Source organism: Sus scrofa, chromosome 14 (genome assembly GCF_000003025.6).
Source record: "Sus scrofa isolate TJ Tabasco breed Duroc chromosome 14, Sscrofa11.1, whole genome shotgun sequence".
Classification (NCBI taxonomy): Eukaryota; Metazoa; Chordata; class Mammalia; order Artiodactyla; family Suidae; genus Sus; species Sus scrofa.
This window is the reverse complement of record NC_010456.5, coordinates 75,082,373-75,104,968: the sequence shown is the minus strand read 5'-3', so window position 1 is coordinate 75,104,968 and position 22,596 is coordinate 75,082,373. Positions and strand designations below refer to the sequence as shown.

The window sequence follows — 22,596 nt, the reverse complement described above, 5'->3', positions numbered from 1 at the left end:
GCCCCTGACTAGGACCAGGAGCCAAGGAAACCAGAACAATGCTGTTCATGGAGAGACGAGGCGGGGAGCTGAGTAGGGGCAGGAGAAGTTTCTTGGCACAGAGAAGCCCATGAAAGCCTGGAGAAGGTCAAAGATGAGGAATGTTCTGTAATTTCTAAGACAGCAGCTCATTTATCTCATACACACTTGCTCTGAGCCTGAACTCCAGTGGGAACACTGCCCCCATGCAGGCTGGGTGAACCCCCCTCTGAGGGACTGCGTTTAGATGCATATCTCCAGGTCTCCCCACAAAAGCGCCTGTGAAAGGAAGTGGGGAGACTGACGGCTGCCATGAACCCTGGGGCTCTTTCACGGGTGTCTGTTCTGTCTGCACTACAGCTTCGTAAAGGGGATATTCTTTCACAAAGGAGGAAACTGAGGCTGGGGAGGATGGTGCCTTGCCCGTGACCGCATGGTTAGCAAGTGTTAAAACTGAGATTCGAACCTGGGTGTGCCTGTGTTCCACTTATAATTTGGTTGCTCGGAGCCCAGAACACATTTTCCCATCAAAATAATGCTCTAAGTGGTGGTTTGGTTGTCATGATGGCCCAGCTCACCCAGGGTATAGGCGGAATTAATTCTATGTTTCAGTGCGGTTGTGATGAATCAGGCTTCTGCGGGCCAGCCTGGAAAGCCACAGGAGAGGGAAAATGCACTTGAGGGTGTGCCCAGCTGGGAACTCTTACCCTTACTCTAGCGCCTGATTCAAGGCCAGCAGGGAATGTGGTGGCTCAGGGAGCACTTGTCCATTTCCAGAGCTCTTCCCGAAAGCCCTGGTGAGTTCTAGCTGTTTATTGAAGGCAGAGCGCTTGGCAGGTTTGGGGTTTCTAAGACTGGGAGCATTACAATGAGGATGTGCTTTGATTTTCAGATTGCGGACATCTTGGTCCTTTCTCTTCTTTACACACTGCTCCGCTTTGGGCGGTCATCTGCCCTCTTCTTCCTCTAGGATGGAGCACTAAAGGCAATATCTAGGGTTCATTTTCACCACTAAATCTGGTGTCTGCCTGTGAAGGGGGTGGGCGACAGTGACTGCACAGGGGAGGAGTGATGGAGATGGAAGCCACTGCTGAGAGAAGCAAGGATCCATTGAAACTTTTACAGGGACTTCAGGGAGAGCAATCACTCATTCACTCTGCAGACGTGTGCTGTGGGTGTGCTGGGCCCTGTCCCCCTTCCTTTAGTGGCACCCCTGTTGCCAAAAGAATCCTGAACAGGACTGACTGTGGGTCTCAGACCCAGCATCTTAGTGTTGGAAGAAAATCTTTTTCCAAATAGAAAGTGCAGACTTTCATTCATTCAGGAAGGTCTGAGTGGCAGGCCTACTACTGAGAATATGTAACACTTGAAAATTGAAATCCAAGGAGTTCCCGTTGTGGCTCAGTGGGTTAAGAATCCCACTAGTATCCATGAGGATGCAGGTCTGATCCCTGGCCTTGCTTGGTGTTGCTCTGACCTGTGGTGTAGGTCGAAGATGTGGCTTGGATCAGGCATTGCTGTGGCTGTGGCATAGGCTGGCAGCTGAAGTTCCAATTAACCCTTAACCCCTAGCCTGGGAACTTCCATATGCCACAGGTATGGCCCTAAAAAGCAAAAAAAAAAAGGAAAAGAAAATTGAGGTCCAGAGGAAGGTGGGGAGTGACTTGCCCCATATCTCGGTCCAGGACCCGATGCCTGGACTATACCTGCCCCTTCTAGCCATACTCATGGCCTTCCTGCTGCAAGATATCCCAGTCAGCTTTTAGGGTTCCTCTGGTTTGGAGTCCAGGGCGTGCAGGAAGGCTACCAAGAAGCAGCAGGACTCTTCTCTTGTGGCCAGTCATAATGCCTGGGCTCTCCCTGGCATCGTGACTGTCACAGTCAGCCCTGGGGTGAGAACTAGATTTCCTGCTGGTGGGGTTCAGAAGACATAGAAGTGTTTTCTCCCTTTTTTGCATGATCCACTTGCTCTCTAAATTCCAGGCTTTATAGAGCACTGTTACCTCTGCCTGAATCCCTCTTTTCCAGCCTCCTTCCTAGGTCTTTTCTCTTTGGGTCTCAGTTTGAAGAGCTCTTCCTCTAGGACTTTCCTGGGCCCCCAGCCTCCTTCCATCTCCCTGAGGATAAGCGTGAACTCTTGAGATTGTTCTTGCTTCTTGAATGCCTTTCTTTCCACCAGGCTGTGATCTCTAGGAGGGGCAGACACCATGGCTGCCTTTCCATTGTTTGTACATTTATTTTTAGCAATTGTGTGCCCTTTATCAATCAGTGCTCAGCACCCAGTAGGTGCTCGGGGTGCAGCTGGGAATTACTGGGACCCATAGCTACAGGCAAGGCCTTGCTGTGAGTGACTTCCATTCAGGTCATTCAATAACTGTTTCTCAAGGACCAGCCTACACACAGGATACAAAGATGACTTGGAAAAGAGGCTTATCTGGAGTTCCCATCGTGGCTCAGCAGAAACAAATCTGATTAGTATCCATAAGGACACAGGTTCCATACCTGGCCTTGATCAGTGCATTAAGGATCCAGCGTTGCTGAGGCTGTGGCGTAGGCTGGGGGCTACAGCTCCGATTCAACCCCCAGCCTGGGAACTTCCATATGCCTTGGTGCGACCCTAAAAAAGAAGGAAAAGAGGCTTACCATCTAGTAGAGGAATTGATGATCCAGAACCCACTTTACAAATTGCAAAATCTCTTCTAATCGGAGAACCTCCACCTTGTCCTGGTTCTCCCCACCCCCCGCCCCTCTGCTGGCCCACTGATTCTTGGCTGCTTGGGCTGAGGCCCACTGTATGCCTCTGAGTTCCAGGATCCTACCCAGACACAGGATAATCTGGGCCTGGTGTGGGGCTGCACATAGGCGCCTGGTGGCAGGTCCAGGGAGCCCCAGCACAGGATAGACAGAGCACACAGGGCTCTCCAGGCTCCTCACAGCTCTGTACCACATGCTTGAGCTCTTAGTTGTTTTGGAGAATTCGTTAAGCAATCGCCTCATTCTCAGATTCACCTGGGGAGAAACTTTGAAGGCAAAGGCTCATCTTCATTTCAAGGGTTTGAAGTGTTGGTCTCAAATTCAGTTCTCCCTAAAGTGGCAGGAGACCTGGGTCCAAAAACCTTGAATTATCAACCTTGGTTGTTCCTCCCAATTACCCAGAGCCTCAGTTTTGTCACCTGAAGGATGTTTTGTCATGAGGGATGTGAAAGGCTGTTAGTCAAGCAAGTCAAAGATGCTTCAGGATGAATGGGAATATAAATGCCCACAGTCTGGTCACCAGGGCCTCACCCAGTAGGGAGGGCACAATGGAAGTGGCCTCTGGGGGGTTCCTACAGTGGGTTTCAGGCGATGCAGGTGAGCTGAGGCTGAGGCTGAGGCTAGTGCGGGGCAGCACTAGGACCCAGGGGCTGAGTCTGGAGCCGCCGACTCAGCTGGGTAAGTTCACAGCCAGAACACAATGTTCTCAGTGTACCCACAGGAAACCCTGAAGAGGAGAACTGCACATGGCCTTCTGCTGGGTGTGTTCTGGTCCCAGCCTTTTATTCTTTTTCCTAACCTCAGTCCCCACTTTCACATCCTGTAACCTGCAGAGCTGCCTGCCCCACCCGGCTGGGCAGGTCCCAGGCCCCGGGAGAGCAATCAATGCAGGAAGCCCAGAGCCTGGCTGGCCTTCCCCGTTTTCAAATAAGACCGTTTGCCTCTAACCTTGGTTTCCTGAATCAGCCCTTTGTGATGGAAACTTTTCACAGTGCAGAAGGCAGACCCAGGGGACAAAGCGGGGTTGCTAGCCGAGGTGAGGGTCTTGGCTCAGACACAGGGAAACAGCTGATGCCTCTGAACCACCTCCTCCCTTCCTCCCTGAAAGCCAGGCCCCACCTGGGACGGGGCGAGGGCCTCCACGGCTGCTACATAAATCAGAAGGAGCTGGGAGCTGCCTGGGGAACCGGGGCCAAGTTTGGAGCAGAACATCCTATGATGTGGTTCCTAGTTTTTATTTCCACGAATGCTATAATATGTTGTCCCACCAAGCTATTTTTATTGAATGAAAAAAATTTAAAAAAAGCAAACCTCTGCAAAACCAACAGCCCTCCGTTAGAGGGAAGGACAAGGTGAACTTTTCACTTCCTTGCCCACAGCCTATCAACTCATCTGTGGTTTGGTGTCACCCACACTTCCGTACTATATTCAATCTCAATTTTGGCCTCTTTGTTTTTGAAGCTGTAAGAGCAAGGCCCCTAAACCCAGGTTGCTCCTGCACGTTGCAGGAGTCTTTGAAAAGAGTCTTCTTAGAGTTCGCACAACCATTGCAGAATGGAGACCTACCAGGCTTTTGGCCAGGTATGGAGGCCAGATGCCAGCCTCGAGGCAAAGTGGCCGAGAGAGGGTGGACCGTCAGGGAGAGTCTGTGAGAAGCCAGCACCACGCAGCTGTATTCCTGTTACCTGCGCTGTTGGGGACTTGCAAGCAGGGAGCAAAAGCTCTTCCTTTATGACACAACATATCTGCCTCCTTAGTGAGGGGCCTGGCCATTGAAAAATAAACCCTGGTGCTTATATTAAGCCCCATCAATAGGGCTCTTTCCATGCTGGCATTTCAGGGTCTTTCCCCAAATATTGGTTTGTAAGAGAATTTGAGTGTGTCCTTGTGCCGGGCCTACAAAGAGATTTGACTGGGTGCTTCCCAGACTTGTCCAAGCTGCGGTTCCCTTCTTGGAGAAGGGGCTTCCCAAAGCTGGCAGTGCTGTTACTCTAGGGAAGTCCACACAAAGCTTGAAGCCCCCAAAGACCTGGGTTCTAGTCTCAGGTTTTCCATTTTGCTGTGTGACCCTGTGCAAGTCATTTTCCCACTCAAGGCTTAAAGACCCTCATTTATAAAACGGAAGTGTTTGGTGAGACATCAGGGTTGTTATAGGTGGAACTGTGTCCCTCCTCAGAATTTGTATGTTGAAGTCCTTACCCCGCTGCCTTAGCAGGGGACCTTATTTGGAGATAGAACTTGATAGAGGTGACCGAGTTAAAGTGAGGCCAGATTAGGTAAACCCTAATCTAACATGACCGGCATCCTTATAACAATGGGAAAACTGCACGGTGGGGTGACAGTGTCAGGAGACACTGGGAAAAGATGGTCCTCTATAAGCCAAGGAGAAAGGCCAGGGACAGATCTCTTTCCTCACAGCCTCCAGCAGGAGCCCACCCTGGTGACATCTTGATCTTGGCCCTCTATAGACTTCAGAACCGTGAGCCAATTAAGTTTCTGTCATTTAAGCCGCTCGGTCTGTCAACTTTGTTCCGCCAGCCCTAGCCTAAACAAGTACAGTTGCTAAGGCCCTTCAGCTTGTGGGCTGTGGAATTCTTTCCTGCCATCCCTTGGTGACTTCCTCTGCCCCACCTGGAGTTCCTGTTACCTTCTCTCAGGGGCATCATGTGTGAGAGGTTGCTTAGCATATGTTACCCATGACCAACATTCTAAGGAGTCCCCAGTGCTTGGATATGACTTGTACCTACCATGAGAGCCTCTGTGCCAAAAGGAGAGGTGTGAGTTCTGAGCCCAGGCCTTCATAGTCCCTCATGCCTTGGTTATTGAAACCTTTCCTCTTCCCCTCGGCAGCCTTTAAATCCAAGGGTATTATATTGGCACCTTCTGGGAGCCTAACTTTTTTTCATGGAAAGTTCATTTTGGTCACAGGGCCAGCAGGACTCAAAGGAGACTGCAGAGGCTCAGAATGGGTGGTTGTTTTTCTCTCCTTGGATGAAATGATCCCTGGGTTAGGAAGAGCTGCAGAACTAAAGCTAAACTCTTTGTCTAATGAGGATGCCCCTTGGCTGGCAGCATAGTGGGTAAAGCTTAACTGCAGCCAGAGCTCATGCTTCCAGACAGCAAGGCGTTGCCTTCCTCCTTGGTCCTCCATCTCCCCTTCTTCTGCTTTTCTAGTTCTTGGAATGACTACTCCTCTGTGCTGAGAGACAGCGTAGGAATGATGTCCTGCTTTCTTCCTGCTCCTGAATCCATAGGTCTCTGGAGGCCATAGCACCTGGTCCTCCAGCTGCAACCTCAGAGTCTGATTTTCCTTTTCATGATCGGGAGTGCTTTCAAAAAGCACTCCAGCCTCGAGCATTGAAGGGGGATCACAGGATGAGCCTCGAGTCTTCTCTGGGCAATGACACTGGTCCAAGAGAGGAAGTCCAAGGCTATCTTCCAGGCAGTATGTTTGAGAGCTAAGTTGCCCTGACTTCATAGCATATTCCAGATGCACTATATTTTGGAGACACTGCAGAATGTTAAGTGGGTAGAGTCTGACTTCAACAGCCCCCAAACATGACCTTTGGGTTGCTAAACAGATGAAATGCTCATGCTTGTGTGGTTTATCTTCAAATATATGTCTGGAGATTTCTGAGAAGATGGAGGGGGAGAGAGCGTGGGAGTGTACTTCAGGCCTTCAGGGCCAGGGAAGGAAGGAGAAACCATTTGGGGGAAAAAAAAACATCTCTCCACAATGTCCATATACTTTAAATTTGATCCCTTCAGGCTGTCTCTTATCCTGGTTTGGCTCTAAGCCCAGAAGGGTGGCTCCTTCAATAATTCTGAGCTTAGAACATCTGCCTTTCCCTAAAAGTAAGTAAATAAGGACAAATCTGTAAATGCTTAGTTTCTAACCAGAGCAAAAATACTGTCCACCACCTAGTGGCCTGTGAAGATCACCTCTGAGGCATCATGCTCGCCTAAGGCCTAAGCCTTCCAGGCCCCGAGAAGCCTGCTTCCTAAGTTATTTATTGTGAAAGTCAGGATTCTTGGCCTCTTTCTTAGGTGTACCCTGGCCACGTCAGAGAAATGCTCTTTTGATGGAAAGTGGGGCACGGTGAATGAGGCTCAAAACATTCTGCTTCTTGCTTGCTTCTGAGAGATCATGCCCCTCCCCTGTTTACACGCTCAGCTCCAGTCACACCAAATGACTTGGAGTTCCACGAATGCGGCCCTGCCTATGCACGTGCTGTTCCCTGTACTTGGAATGCTGCTTTGGCGTCTTCCCCTCTAACTAGGATTGACCAGTCACATTCAGGCCCAGGCTCACCTTCTCTAGGAAAATTTCCTTGTTGTCTCTCCTTTCCCACCTCCAGGCCCTCGTGGCTTCCACAGCACCTCTTATAGACCAGAGTCACAGAGTTAGGACACTATGTATATTCCATATGTCTGTTTACTTGTCTGCTTTTTCCATTGGCCAAAATGGTTTCCAAACCTGGCTGCAAGAGAGTCACATGACCCCCAATCACAGACCCCTTGGACCCCAGGAATGAGGCCAAGGAGTCTGAGTTGTTTTTGTTTTTTTGTCTTTTTGCCTTTTCTAGAGCTGCTCCCGCAGCATATGGAGGTTCTTAGGCTAGGGGTCGAATCGGAGCTGTAGCCACCAGCCTACGCCAGAGCCACAGCAACGTGGGATCCAAGCCACGTCTGCAACCTACACCACAGCTCACGGCAATGCCAGATCCTTAACCCACTGAGCAAGGCCAGGGATCGAACCCGCAACCTCGTGGTTCCTAGTTGGATTTGTTAACCACTGAGCCACGACAGGAACTCCAGGTCTGAATTTTAATGCAGCTTGATTCTGAGGCACAGCTGGTATGGGAACCATTGCCACATCTTTGTCTCCTTACCGATTACCAGAGACATAGTAGGCCCTCAACAAAATGTCTGACCCTTTAATTTCTCTCTGGTAACCTCTTCTCATTTTCACTTCCTTCCCTCACTAGCCCTAGACCAACAATTTGCTTATCCTCTGGCCCTTACCATGTAAAACTGTAACCACCGACTATTCATTTTTTCCATTCCTACTGCCAGGCTGCTAGGAGCTGCTGGTATACATCCCCCAAGTTTAGTGCCGTTGCAAGTTCAAGGGCTTGGCAAGTGACCTCTGAATGAGCTTGGCAATGCTCTGACCCTGGTCAGCTCTCTCCCATTCTTCACGGGGACCATTCCCAAGCCCTTGGTCCCTACTTCCTCCTGCCCCTTCTATAGGCCCAACCTGCCTCCTCCAGCACAGAGAAAATCGAAGCCATCTGATGGGAACTCCCTCAACTTCCTGCCACCTCACCTGTTCATTTACCCACATCAGCACCATCCTTTCCCCCTCTGTCCCTCTAAGAGTACTCACTCCACCTGGGCTCTGGATCCCATCCCTCCCACTTCCTCAGGGACCTTACACACTCAATTATACATCCTTTCTCTTTGACCTCTCCCCGAAACAAATGTCTCCACTGTGTGTCCTCCTTTAGCTGTCCCCCGTTTTTGCCTCCTCTTCCTGTTAAAACTGTTGCCTAGCTCTGGCCCCACATTTTCACTGTCCACTCACTCTCCCAGCCACAGCAGTCTGGCTCTGCCTCCCCTGTGCCACTAAGGTGGCTGCTCTTGAGATAAAGTTGGCAACAAGCTCCTTGCTAAAATCCAAAGGTCTTCTCCATCCCTCTCAGTTAACCGCTTGGCTGCACCAGATACTGCTGTTTGCAGCTGCCTCCTTCTCAAAATGTCCTTTCCCCTTGGTTTCCATGATGCCACACTCCTCCTTTTCTCTCTCTGGTCACTTCCTGCCTGTTGCTTTCCTGGGCTCCTCCTCTATTGTCCCTTAGATGCTAGGGTTCCAATTCTCATCTCACTCCATGGGCTCTCTCCCTGGGCAATACCATCCATGCCCACCTTTGGTGGCAAAGCTCTGGGCTGGTGAGTCTCAAATCTTAGTCCAGCCCAGCTCTCTCTCTCTGAGCTGTAGACCATAGAGTCACCTGCCTTTTGGACATCTGGAGCCTGCTCTTCTCCTGTACCCCTGTCTCAGTGAATAGTACCACCAGTCCACCAGCTACTGACACAAGAAACCTGGGTGTCCTCGCTGAGTTCTCCAAGTTTGACGGGTCACCAGGTCCTAAATATGCTACTTCTTGAGTAACCCTCAGATAAAATCTGTCCTCTTGTCTCCACATCTGGTTGCAGCCATGTCTCACCTGGGTTTCCACCATACCCTTCAAAAGGATCTGGATCTTACTGCCAGTGATTTGCCACTATTCCTTCCAACTAAAATTTCCGAAAATAGATCTTGTCATTCCCCTGCTTCAAACCCTTTAATGGCTCCCCACTGTTCTCTAGTTGAAGTTCAAATTCCTTAGCAAAACCCATCAGGTCCAATCCTGTCTCATCTCTTGCCCTTATACTTTCTGAACCAGGCATGCAGAGCATCTGCAGTCCCACAGAAGCAAGATGCCTTTCCTCACTCCTGGGCCTGTGCATATTTTGTTCCATCCACCTAAAAAGTCCTTCGTTCCCACCCTACCGTGTCCTTCCGGTCTCAGCCTAAATACCATCCTTCTAGGAAGTCTTCTCTGACCCCTTCTCAGCCGGAATAACTGTCCCTGGTTTTATAGCATCTTATGTTTCCTGTTATCAGAGACTTTTAATACTGAAAATTACCCCTTTGCATCTCTTAATATATTTATAACCTTGAGGCTGGTGACTGTATCTTGTTTGACAGCATATCCTCAGCATCTAGCAGATACTAGACACACAGTAAGTGTTCAGAAAATGTCTGCTGAGTGAATAAAAGATACTTGGAAGTAAACAGCTTCTCTTGTTGCTGGTATTAAACTGTACATTGGGAGTTCCTGTCGTGGCCCAGTGGTTAACGAACCTGACTAGTAACCATGAGGTTAAGGGTTCCATCTCTGGCCTCGCTCAGTGGGTTAAGGATCCAGCATCGCCGTGAGCTGTGGTGTAGGTCGCAGACGCGGCTCGGATCCCACATTGCTGTAGCTGTGGTTTAGGCTGGCAGCTGTAGTTCCAGTTCGACCCCTAGCCTGGGAACCTCCATATGTCACAGATGTGGCCCTAAAAAGACAAAAAAACAAAAACACTGTACATTGTTTTATTACGTAGAGCTTGTATTATAAAAATGAAGTAAACAGATTCCGGAGAAACAGTTCCTCTGGGGAAACCTGACTAGAGGAATTAAAGTATCTGGAGAGGTGGAGAGCAGCTTGTGGATGTTGACATGTGAGGCTACAATGGGGCCCATGTGCAGGAGCCCATGCGGAGGGCAGGAAGCCACCAGCATCATTCAGCCTGGCTCCTCACACAGAGGGGATCATGTGAGACGTGGCTGCTTTGGGCACGGTTTCTATTTGTTTCATCACCTCCACCTGTCAGTGCAGCATAATGGAGCGCTCTGGGCTGAGATTTGGGTTATTGTCTTGGCTCTGCCCACCACCTATTTCAATTACTGTAGGCATTTCTCCACTATGGATGCTGCACTGTAAATAGCTAACAACACACTTTCTAAAACAGTGTAAAGATGCAAATTCATAATTTATTTTCTCAATAAATACCTGTTGCATACCTACTATGTGCCAGGTAGTGTTCTAGGTACTGAACATAGAGCAATGAATAAAACAAGGTTTTGACGTCCTGTCTATCAACCAGGGGGATGAGCTAGATGTTGTATTAGTTTCAGGTGTACAGCAAAGTGAATCAGTCGTACATATATCCATTCTTTTTTCCGTTTACGTTATTACAAACTATCGAGCAGATTTTCCTCTGCTACACATAGGTTCTTGTTATTTATTTAAGGGTCGTGCTCAAGTAGAGGCTGAATGATCACAGGGAAAGGTGCTTCAGAAAGTTTTTCTGATCAACTCTAGGCTTACTTCAATTTCTAAGGACCTAAAAAGAAATGTCCAGGAGTTCCTGTTGTCGCTCAGTGGAAAAGAACCTGACTAATATCCATGAGGATGAGGGTTCAATCCCTGGCCTTGCTCAGTGGGTTAAGGATTGGGTGTTGCCATAAGCTTTGGTGTAGGTCACAGATGTGGCTCAGATCTGGCACTGCTGTGGCTGTGGCGTAGGCCTGCAGTCCTGATTTGACCCCTAGCCCAGGAATTTCCATATGCTACAGGTGCGGCCTTAAAAAGAAAAAAAAAAAAAAAGGTCCAGTTTCAAGAGAAAAATATTCTGTGATAAGTTCAAATATCAAAGGGTAAAGACGAAGTGATACGGTGTCTATGCTGTACTGTTACATAAATAAGTCAAATGAAAGTTAGTGACTGCTTCTGAACTGTCACTGAAAATATGATTTAGAGGTTTATTGCAGACTAGGTATTTAAAATTTTTCCTTTGGTAATCAACAAGATGGTTAATGCCAAAAAGGACAATATTAGGAAACCCAATGGCTTTCAAATGTGGAACTAGTTTAAGAAGTATTAATATGGAAATAGGTGAGTTTGAAGGCTAATTTTTGTGCTCTGATGTGCTTTAGAGACAAGATACTGGGCTGAATTGTCAATCATCTGCAGTCTATTCCAAGTTCCAAAATTTTCTTCTTTCTGGGCTATGTGACCATGGGCAGGTCTTTAACTTTTGTGTGCTCAGATTCTTTATCGACTCAAGGAGGTCACCACCTCCCTGTCACGTAGTATGTGTTAAAACATTCCCTACTCCTGAGATTAAGTCCAGTTGCTACTGGGATTATATTTATCCACAATTAAGCAACTCAGGTACAAGTTATAATGAGGAGAAAGGAAAATGCTGTCTGAGGCAAAACTTGCATACAATCTAATAAATGCTTCTCTTAACTATGCAGTGTGGGCCCTGGCAGGGTCCCATGAGGAAAAACAAAGGACACCTCTTAACTTTCTAAGATTTTCCTTATTATGGTAAAAAAAGCCTACTCACATATTGATAAGATAAATTCACATACTTCTGAAAAGACAAATATCCCTGAGATAAAGCCAACCTGCCATTTGCTCAGGAGAAATGGTTTTTAGATTCCCTTCTTAGAAAAAGCAATTTGACCTCTTCCCCCATCCCAAATCCCTGAGGCTTTGAAGGGATAAAGAAACCAATGTGGAGCTCTTTCAAAGGATTTATTTGCTACGGAATTGCCTGAGCCCACCAACACGATGAACTCAGGATTTCTATGTTTAAAAGGATTTTGCTCACTGCTTTATTTTTACAAGTGCTTCAACATTTAAAAAGCAGTTCTTTTTGCCAGCATCTGGCATGCCTAGAAGAGGTTAGAAAAAGTTAGAATCTATAGAATTAGATGTTTAAAAATAGAAAAAAACCCCCAACATTTAAAAATTCCTAATTTGGACAGGTCCTGAGTTGAAACCACATTCATTTGCAGAAAGAACTGTTTTAGGTCAGAAATGCTGTATTTTCTTTTCTTTTCTTTTCTTTTTTTTTAGAAATGCTGTATTTTCTAACTCCAGTTCTTGACCTTGGACTTGAGGGGTGGAGGATTCTAGGAACTGCACAAAATGACAGGAGGGATGCCATTCAGTTGGCCAATTCGGGGATGTGTCCTGGCTTGTGAAGTTTTATAAATCTCTCTTAAACCCAAACCTCTTGGTTCTCTGACACTGATTGTCTAAATATGATTCTCAATACTTTTTAAAACAAACAAAAATTCTCCCTGCAAGATCACACATTTAAGTTTTTGTTGCTTGTGGATAGATACAGAGAAACCAAGTACGCATGTGAAATAACAATTCGGGGATGGAGCTGTGAGTCTCTGGATGGCTATGTAATCTGTAACAAAAGTTTCTCGCTGGACCTGTACTTGTGCACCAGAGGTGAACATCCAGGCAAGGTCAACCTGAAGAGGGTGTGAAGCCCAAAAGCTGCTCGATGGGTTTAAACCGCCACTCATCTGCCTCCAGCTCTTCTACCAAACTAGCTAGTTTTTCCATCCGAGCAACTTGCTGATCTGTAAAGAGTCAAGGAGATAATATATAATACAATGTATTTCCCATGAGACAGTCACCAACCACCGACATGATGATGATTTAAAAATAATTTCTAGAAAGATCTCTCCCTTCCATATTCTAGTAGTCCTTATCCTGTGTTGGTCAGAAGACTTAATCTTTTTTTAAAAAAATTATACTTATCCTCCATGCCATTTGTGTACTAAATTTGTGATTTGTACAATAAAAACCCAGGGTTACCAGCAATTGCACCCCCCCGCCCCTGGCCCCACCGTGCTATCAATGGAGAAACAGTCCAGTCTGGTGGGGCAACAGAGTTCCCTGATGCACAAATGAAGACCTGGTGAGACACGATAGAATGGAGAAGGTGCTACCAGGAACTTAGAGTCCAGGTGGACCAAAAGGTATTACATAAATATCTGAAGATGAAGATGATGATGGTAACCAAAGGAGGACGACACTAAAAGAAGGTTTCAGAAAGGAGAAGAAAAAGCAATACAAGAGTAGGAAGCATTAACTCCCCTGGAAAACTACCCCTTGGACTTCAACATTAAGCCTCAATGTGGACATTATGTCTAGATTAAGACTGTAGAATGGTCTTGTCTGCAGGTAATTGGAAAGTCCACTTAAAAAGCCTTAATGAATTTTTGTTACAGAGCACTCTGACCCAAGTCCCCCAGTAAATTTATTCTCGTAAAGTATATAACACTCACGTGCTTACCATGTTTCACCTGTTTAAGCGTCGATGCCACCTGATAACTGAAAACGGATTCACAGAGGAATCTCTCAGAGCCATCTACAAACAGAAGAGGAAAAGTTTTAATCTGCTCTAAGGGTTTTATGGCTTCTGATAAACCAAGTAAACATGTCCATTCTTTTCCCTACTTTTACATTCAGAGTCTAGTTTTCAGTGTTTACAAAGAGGGCTTCTATTTCATTTAAAACTAACACTGCTCTGTTATAAAAGCTACTTCTTCTATACCTAGAATATTAAAATAGTGCCTCTACTTGTTCAAGAGTTTAAAAATAATGTTTAAAAAAACAAAAACAAGAAATCCCAGTCTGACGTCCTGGTCAACAGTTCCCCCATCCTAACCTGACAACTTCTTAATGTTCTATTGTGTAGGTCAAGCAAATACTGACAGCTGACACATGTGGCCATGTGGCCCCTGTGCTTTCCAAAAACAAAGGTATAACAAAACTCTAAACCATTTTCATTCTAAAAAGTAAAGCTGAGGAAAAAATAGTTGTTGTTGATATTACATAGATATCAAATTACATCACTATGACCATCACAAAACACTGCTGGGAAATTTCATCCTGTAAACGCAAATTGTAACCTTGATTTTCCAACTGAACCAAAACACTGCAATTTGCATGGCGATAAGAGTATGGTGCAATTTCAGAACCTAGCACTGTACTGGTGCCAGAACTGGCAACAAGAAGGTAGCTAACTCAGTCACCACAGTAGCTGGAAGAAGATTGTGAAACATAAGCTAGTTCATGTTATTCCTTGTCAGGCAAGGGCTGATACAGCAAAACCTAGCCCAGAAGATACAGAACTCATGTAGGAGAATGTGACTTTTAAAAGGATAGCAGAAACCATTTGGGGAAGGGATCTTATTGCAAAAATCCTGAAACAAACAGAAGGGGAAGACACAGCTGTCTTTTTTTAGGCGGAAGGTCATGCCAGCACTACTAGGTGTCAAGCACTCACACATCAATCATGGGTTGGGTTGGTGTGTCAGCCAGGTATTAAGTGACAAGGAGATAGGACTAACACATCCTGGCTTCATGCTGAGTTTCACACAAGGCAGATCTTATTTCAGAAGCTCATGATAAAAAGAAAAACTATAAATGTTGTATTCAAATAGCTTGAATATACAACCAAGAGGGCTTCTAATATTATCTTCAAAATTGATGCAAAAAATAATATAATTCTTTCTGTATATAATATATATTATATTGTGTCATAACGTGTGATATTATGCTATCATTTCAAAATACAGTTTTTTTCATAGAGTGATGTACACTTTGGGGAGAATGTTATTCTTCAAATTCAACCTCTTTTCTACCTATTGTGCTCTCTGGGATAGGATCCTATCCCCTCCTCCCAACCCTGTTCCTCTGGCTGAATGTAAGTCATTTGTGGGCAGATTAAACTGAGCAAATTTTTTTTAAATTTTCAATTGACTGAATGTTATACATTATTCAAAGAGCAAGGTAAGCTAATGATATCACTGAGATTTTTAGATAAGGGTAATGGCCAGCAAATAACTATGAATCCCACTATGGAAGAGGGACTGTGTGACCATTTGACACCAATGACACTATTATTACAGCTCTTCTGTGTAAATATGCCAGTCTTCATACCTTTGCTTAAAGAATCAAATATAACTTACGTTTTATTTTAGAAAGAGCAAAGCATGGAGAACTAGAGCTCACTTCTCAGATGGTCTGATCCTGAACTTTGGGGATTCTGGCTCTAAGGATCAGGCCAAGATTTATTTGGAAGTGCTACCTCCCACTTACATTTAATCACAGGTGCTATGAGGATAAATGCTTAAATTATAACATTTGCATATTTCCCTTGGTAATGAACTTCAAAAGGATGTAAGCTAATCTTTCAAAAAGGCACCTGCATTTCACTTTGCCACTCTCTATGTCTATGGAACACACTTTTGCTGATTTGCAGCTCTGTATTAACCACAAAGTCCACTGCTTCTTAGCCACATCCTATTAGATGTGATATCTGTACCAGCCTAAAGCCTGGAATTTCTCCAGAAAGAAGTCAGCTTAGGGCAGTCTGTCTTCCTTTTAGAAACTGTAATCAAACCCTTTGTAAGACACCAAGTAGCAATATGTCAGCTTTCCTCTTATGGGACAAGCAAAGGTTATAAATGGTGAAAAGGTCAGTAAATTGTCCAAATCTAATACCATTGCCAACTCCAATAAACAAGATGCTAACAAATTCATTTAAAAGAGTATTACCTCACAGCAGGCAAATAGACAATGCCAGGTAATTTAGGCTTCAATGGCCTACAGTGTCACTAAAATTCAGCCATTTCTGGGCTGGAAGGCAGTCTTTAATTTGCTTACTAATAACTGGGTGAGGACAATCCTAGCCAAGGGCAGGGAAATGCTGAAAAGTCCTCCACAATAAACTGCTTATGTGAGATGTCTGTTATCAGAGAGCAGATACACAAAAAAGTTAATTTACAAGGTTAAGTACAGGTTATTTGGGTTTATTATCCTAGACTCAGGAGGATGCAAGATCAAGTTGAACCTGCTAAGATTATAAACAGCATCCAATCTTGATTCCTAATTGCTTTTGTTCCTTACTCTGAGGAGATAACTCTTCCTACTCTATTTTCATAAGGCATATCTTAAAGATATTGTGGGCTTGGGTCCAGACCACTGCAATAAAGCAACTCACACTAATTTTTTGGTTTCCCAGTGCCTATAAATTACGTTTATAATAACACTATAGTCTATTAAGTGCATTATGTCTAAAAAAAAGTACATACCTTAATTAAAAAATACTTATTCTCTGTGTACACGAGTTTGTTTCTGTTCTGTAGAACAGACTTGTGGTTGCTGGTGGGGAGGAGGTGGGGGAGGGAGTGGCATGGCCTGGGAGTTTGGGGTTAATAGATGCAAACCATTCCATTTGGAGTGGATAAGCAATGAGGTCCTGCTGTATTTAGCACAGGGAACTACTTCTAATCACTTGTGATGGAACATGATGGAAGATATTATGAGAAAAAGAATGTATATATATATGCATAACTGGGTCACTTTGCTGTACAGCAGAAATTGATAGAACATTGTAAATCAACTATGATAAAAAATTAAAACAACTTTATTGCTAAAAAAATGCTATTATTGAGCCAAATTATAATCTTTTTATTGGTGGAGGGTTTGAAATATGGTGAGAATTACTATAATCTTTTTATTGGTGGAGGGTTTGAAATATGGTGAGAATTACCAAAATGTGACACAGAGACACAATGAAGTAAATAATTGCTGTTGGGAAAATAGTGCCAACAGACTTGTTTAGGGCAGGGTTGCCAAAAACCTTCAATTTGTAAAAAAAACACAGTAGGTGAGAAGCCCAATAAAACAAGCTATGCCTGTATTTGATTAAACTACTGTAAGAAAAATGGTCAAGTACATGTCTATTACATTACTCGAATAAAAGCATCATCTATAAAAATGGCAGACAATGCTTCCAAATCTAGCATCATTATTAACCCACATTTTCAATTTATCATTCTTCATTTGACCAGGATAAAGGACTGCCATCTCTTAAGTTTTCATAGTCTGTCTTTAAATGTAAACAGCTTTAAAATATAGGTGAAACTTTTAACCTAAGGAAGAGAATCAAAACTGTGCACTGTGAATTTAAATGTAAATTCATGCTACAACAGAAAGCCAACACAGTCCTCCATGGAGCACAATAGGATGGAATAAAAATGGGCAGAGCTATAACTTATTAGAACATCAACATTCCGATTAATCTCAGAAGGCTTTCTTCTTTACTGTTTCCAAGTAACCTGGTGTACACTGACCGAGAATGCTGACAGCTGAGTCCAAGAAGACGGTCTGTATTAAATTCTTCCTATCACTAGAATTTAAATGACTTACATTTAGGGTCCATTACAAAACAATGATTCCTCTTCTACTGCTATAAAATTCATTAAGAATTTAAGTGCCTCCAGCTTTTGATTTGTGGTAAAATTCCTTTTTTTTTGGTTTTTAGGGCTGCACCCGAGGCATATGGAGGTTCCCAGGCTAGGGGTTGAATCAGAGCTGTAGCCTACACCACAGCCACAGCAACACAGGATCCTTAACCCTCTGAGCAAGGCCAGGGATTAAACCTGCATCCTCATGGATCCTAGCTGGGTTAGTTAACCGCTGAGCCATGAAGGGAACTCCCTGGTAAAATTCCTTAATACCAGGTCTCTGCTGCATATAATTTATTTTTAGTGCCAAATATGGTAAATGAGGCCCCCAATGTTCACTACCTCCAGACTCAGGGATACTAACTCAAGTATTAAGTTAACACAATTGAAGAAAACAAAAAGATAAAGACAGAAGTATGTATACCTAGGATGTATCACTATCTGATTATCTACTTCACTAATCATGATTTGAACAAATTCTAAAAGAGCCTTATAGTCCCAGTCTTTCCATGTTTTCCTGTCACCAATGATTCTTGTTTGCCCTGGCTTAATCCAAACCTCTGCTTTTCATTATACCTGATATAAATGAATAAAGAGAACCCCAAAAAGCCAGCTGTTAACCAGTTTGTACCTTTCTCACACATTTCCAGATTAATTTTTAAATATACTTACTGAAATCTGCAACATTTAAAGAAAAAAAAAATATATATATACTAGAACCAAGTAGATTTTGAACCCTTAATATGTTCTTTGCTGATTTTTTTCAAGGTATGATGAATAATAGTTAAGGACCACTTTTATGAGAGAATAATAGCTAAGGACCACTTTTATGAGAATCCCTTGGATGTTAGTCAAATTGGAGATTCCTGTGCTGCAACTGAGACTAATCTGGAATCTCTAAGGTGAGCCAGACATGTACATCTTATTTTTATTTTGTATTTATTTATTTTGGGGGTCCACGCCTGTGGCATGTAGAAGTTCCCCGGCCAGAGACCGGACCTGAGCCACAGCAGCAGCCCAAGCCCGTGCAGTGAAAATGCCAGATACTTAACCTGCTGCACCATAAGGGAACTCCCAGAAATACACATTTTAAATAAGCTCTTCAGTTGCTTTTTATGCTCCCTATTAAGAATTTATTGGGCCAGCTCCTAAAGTGACACGAATCTGATGAATTCTAGGTACCAATGCCTTGATTACAGCCTGTGCCTTGATCTTGGCCAGTTTGCACACATGTGCTGAATAAGATGGGGGGTGATTTGATGCAAATCCAGCTCCAGTGCTAGAAAAACCACATAGCACTGTCCTGAGTGGGCCAGGAGAGTCACCTTCACATATAAGAGTAGTAGATTGGTTTTTATTTCCTCTTAGAGATGACCTCCTTGATTTCCAAAGTCCTTTTCAGCTCCAAAATTCTGATTCTGGAGAAAGACTTGTGTTTTAAAGATATTATTTTGAAATGGGGACAAGAGATTAAGTGTAGAGCTGAAATCAGGGCAACTTCTCTCATTCACTTAATAGCTTCTTTACAATTAATATTCATTGCAGGTCTGAATCCAGTTATTCAGCAAAAAGCCGCATGAGATCACCTTCTAACATCTCTCCAGCTCCTTTGGGGTAGGTGAAAAGGGCTTTCCGTGGTGGGGCAAGGTCTGAGACACTGAAACCAGATCCAGTGACAGAACTTCCGCTGACCCCACCAGCTGAGGAGGATGATGATGAGGCAGCCATTTCCTCTCCAGTAGAATTCTCACTTCACTACAGAGAAAGAAAAACAGCAATTGGCAAATTTATGGAAGTGAGATTGACAACATTTCATTCTAGCCGCCATGAAAGCCAGCATACAGTTTAGTAAAGAATGAGTTCCAATTTTTTTCTAACTTCTGTACACCCACAATCTTTTATTGATGCCTCAGGCCAAAATGTCACTCAGGATTTTAAGTGAAAATATGTTTATTCTTAGTTTTTCTACTTAAAACACTACTTCCTATCATTAGCAAACTGTTTATGTCACTTGGGACTGGCTGTGGGTGATTTATGGGTTATGAAGGGGTGATATGGCAGTGCCAAGGCAGCAATTTGACTGAGGAAATAAAATATATGAGGATAAAACAACCATGCCTCATAGAACAGTTTGTCTTGGATACATCCTAACCAAGCCACACCAAGAAATTCACTTATAAAATTTTCCGAATAAAATTCCAGAATAACACTGTGTTCTGTTCCCAAGGAAGGGGAACTGGTTAGGAAATACATATTGGCCCTTTCATTAAAAATTAGAAAAACCTTTTTCATCCAAATGTAATATCCAAATTGATCACTTGGTGGCGTCCCAAAACTGGAACAAAACAGCTCAGGAATGGTCTTAGAATTCAGGGCCTATTAGGAATAGAGGAGGTATGAGTGTTCAATCCTATGTCACATTCACAGCAAAAAAACCAGAAAGTCCACATGTAAATGAGAAAATATGTACCAAATACATGAATCCTTACAAAAGTTCAAAATGGAAATTTACACTACATGTTTACAAAAGATTCTAAAAAGTTTATGTTTTCTAAAAAGAATAGTCTTCTTTCAAACTCAGAACTACCATTCAGTACACAAAACAGCCAGGGTTGAAAAGCGGAGTGCAGAATTAGCACTAACTTTAACATAAATAAGCAGTTTTCCACTTAAGTGGAAAAATACAACCAAGTAATTTCTAGCTTTAAAAATTTAGGTGAGATTCTGAGTGCTACCAGCAGGTGGTATGTGATGAATGAAAGTGAAACAAACAATAAACCCTAGTTTGTAACTGTTCTATGAAGGCAGTCACTTGGATCACCAGAACCAAACATTATGCTTGGCCTATACTAAGTAGCTGTTGATTTAAATAAATGTTTGCTGAATGAGTTAAGCATTTCACAGAACCACAAGATTCCTCCTTTAAGGTCATCTAATCCACTTCCCTTATTTTACAGATGACCAAACAAAACTGAGGTGTAGAGACTTTAGCTTATTTGCTGGGCCATATTTTAAACAATGGCTTTTTGGCATGTCATGTGCCATGTGAGAGGTGAAAGAGCATAGTGGTTAAGAGGTCAGGCTGAAGCCTCTTGGTCTAGGCTCGTATCTGTATGACTCGGGACAAATCATTTAACTTCTTTACTCTTCAGTTGCCTCATCTCTAAAATTGGGATAATGATAGTGCCTACCTCAGACATGTTAGGAAGCTTAATATAATTAAAGCAATTTGAACAGTTATAGGTACAGTAAACACTTAATATTAGTTATCCAAAATCACTAATGATTTTTTCCTGAATCATTTTTTCCCTATGCCAGATCAGTTTTTTTAAATGATTTTTATTTTTTCCATTAAGTTGGTTTACAGTGTCCTGTCAATTTCCTACTGTACAGCAAAGTGACCCAGTCACGCACACATATATACATTCTTTTTCTTACATTATCTTCCATCATGCTTCATCACAAGTGACTAGATATAGTTCCCAGTGCCATACAGCAGGATCTCACTGCTTTATCCAGATCCCGGTTTTTCATACTTATTGTTTCAACACACTCAAGGGAAAAGTTATTACTCCCTCCATTTGACATATAGTCAGCACACTCCTAGAGGGGAAAGAACCTGCTCAGAAAGAGGGAACATGCACTTCACACTAACATGCACTTCACACTTTTAAGGTTCATAATCTTAGGAAGAACCCCTTTCTTAGGAAAAGGGGGAGGAGTTATCTTTTTACCCTGGAGGCCTAGCACAGAACCTGGATCACAATTTCTCCTGAATAATGAACAAATGACAGAACACAGGGCGAGCAGCTCAGCAAAGGTTACCCAGGGGCTAGAGAAGATTGGTATGAAGAGGACTGGTTCATTATCATTTTGTTTTTCTTCCTCATTCTGCAGATCTATTTACATAACTCTTTCTCCCACTTGGCTGCTATGCCCAAAGTTGATGCTCTGTAAAATTTTGACAAATGTTTAAATACTGATGATGAGGTAACCTGGGATTTGACGCTATCAGGAAAGCTGGAACTATTAGCAGTAGCGATCCTTGCAGTAGAACAATGCTCTCTGGGGAGATACAGCACGGCTGTGTTCACATTGGTGAGATAATCAACACATTTACTTCATATACGATGGGGATGACCTCGTATTCATAAACTACTTTCCTTCCTGGCAGATATATACCTATCTTAGAAAGAACCTTTTCCTTTTAAAAATGTCCTATCATAAAGATACTGAAGGAAGTACGCTGGTACAATGGCAAATTATTAGAAGCAATTATTAAACTCCATCATCAAGAAAACATTCATTCCGCTGTGTTTCACTTAAACAGCTGGATTACCATTCAAAAAGATGTGCAGCTAAAAACAAGTGGGGCGGAAAGAAATGGGCTGCCAAGAGGAGGGATCAGAACGCCAACGGTTCTCAAGCTACCTCCAAGTCACAGCCACAGCCTCACCCCCACCCCCACCCCGACCCGCCATCGAGTCCCCAGAGGGCTACGCCAACAGCGCCGTTCCACTGCGCAGGCGCCAGCCCTCGGCCCGCATGCGCACTAGCCAGGCGCGGCCTAAGGAAATTTCCTCTTGCACGCCCTCTGCGGCAGGCTCCCATTCCTCCTCCTACTTTCTCCATTTTACTAGTCCCTGCAGGTAGGATCCCAGAGATCAAGTCCCTTTCCACCAGGCTCTCGAGGGTCCCTGAGCCCTCGGCCACTTACCTCAGCAGCTTTGGCACTTTCCCCTACAGCCCCGCCCCCAAGGCCGACTGGTGCGGCCGAGTTAACATCGACAAGGGCGGCGCCGTGCTCGCGCCCGCGTGGAGGGACCGGCAGCGGCGTGCGCGTGCCCCTTGCAGTAGTGGGCGTGGCCGGGGCGGAGAGGACTTCCGGGTCCTTCTCCTCCTCGTTCCCGGATTTTCTTTTTGCTGTGGGGTCCGTATTTCTCCGCTACCTTTGGAGTACTCGTTTTATTTTTTCTTGCTCACTTTTGTCATTTAGGGTTTTATCTTAACGCACGGCATTTCAGGCCTTCTGCTTTGCTCTCTCTTACCAAACCGTCACGCTGCAGGGTTAAATTTGTTATTCCGCCATCCTTCTGAGCAGACTCGTATCCCAAGGAAAGGCAGATGAACAGCTTCCTATCTCAGACAACGCTCTTTCC

The 22,596-nt window shown here is 44.1% G+C and overlaps 2 protein-coding genes across 7 annotated transcripts in view; one reads left to right on the top strand and one right to left on the bottom strand.

Annotated features, from left to right (window-relative positions):
* The window catches only part of ASCC1 (activating signal cointegrator 1 complex subunit 1), a 134,121-nt gene that overhangs the window by 4,315 nt on the left and 107,210 nt on the right, over positions 1–22,596 (top strand). The window contains exon 1 of one of the 5 annotated variants that reach the window (NM_001244083.1): positions 21,988–22,086. The exons of 1 other annotated variant lie outside the window; for it this stretch is intronic. The gene's annotated coding sequence lies outside the window, so the exon portion shown is untranslated. Of the gene's footprint in view, positions 1–21,987; positions 22,368–22,596 lie in introns of those variants that run through there. 3 more of the 5 variants (XM_013983317.2, XM_005671072.3, NM_001244084.1) reach the window with 3 other exon arrangements.
* Positions 11,891–22,296, bottom strand: ANAPC16 (anaphase promoting complex subunit 16). Of its 2 annotated transcripts, XM_013983316.1 has the most exons (5): positions 22,155–22,243; positions 19,721–19,813; positions 19,024–19,192; positions 13,474–13,548; positions 11,891–12,754 (listed from the first exon to the last, which is right to left on the bottom strand). In XM_013983316.1, the coding sequence occupies exons 3-5, from the start codon at positions 19,163–19,165 to the stop codon at positions 12,639–12,641; spliced, it is 333 nt and encodes a 110-aa protein (XP_013838770.1). In that variant the 5' UTR covers positions 19,166–19,192; positions 19,721–19,813; positions 22,155–22,243; the 3' UTR covers positions 11,891–12,638. The 2 variants fall into 2 exon arrangements, with proteins under 2 accessions (XP_013838770.1, NP_001177154.1); NM_001190225.1 differs by lacking the exon at positions 19,721–19,813 and having other exon boundaries at positions 22,155–22,296.

Excerpts from the sequence above, each read along its gene's own strand:
- ANAPC16 (NM_001190225.1), bottom strand. The coding sequence starts at position 19,165 with ATGGCTGCCTCATCATCATCCTCCTCAGCTGGTGGGGTCAGCGGAAGT. Across the intron at positions 13,549-19,023 it reads AGCTGGAGAGATGTTAGAAG|ATGGCTCTGAGAGATTCCTC; the intron begins GTGATCTCATGC and ends TTCTGTTTGTAG. Across the intron at positions 12,755-13,473 it reads GCTTAAACAGGTGAAACATG|ATCAGCAAGTTGCTCGGATG; the intron begins GTAAGCACGTGA and ends GACTCTTTACAG.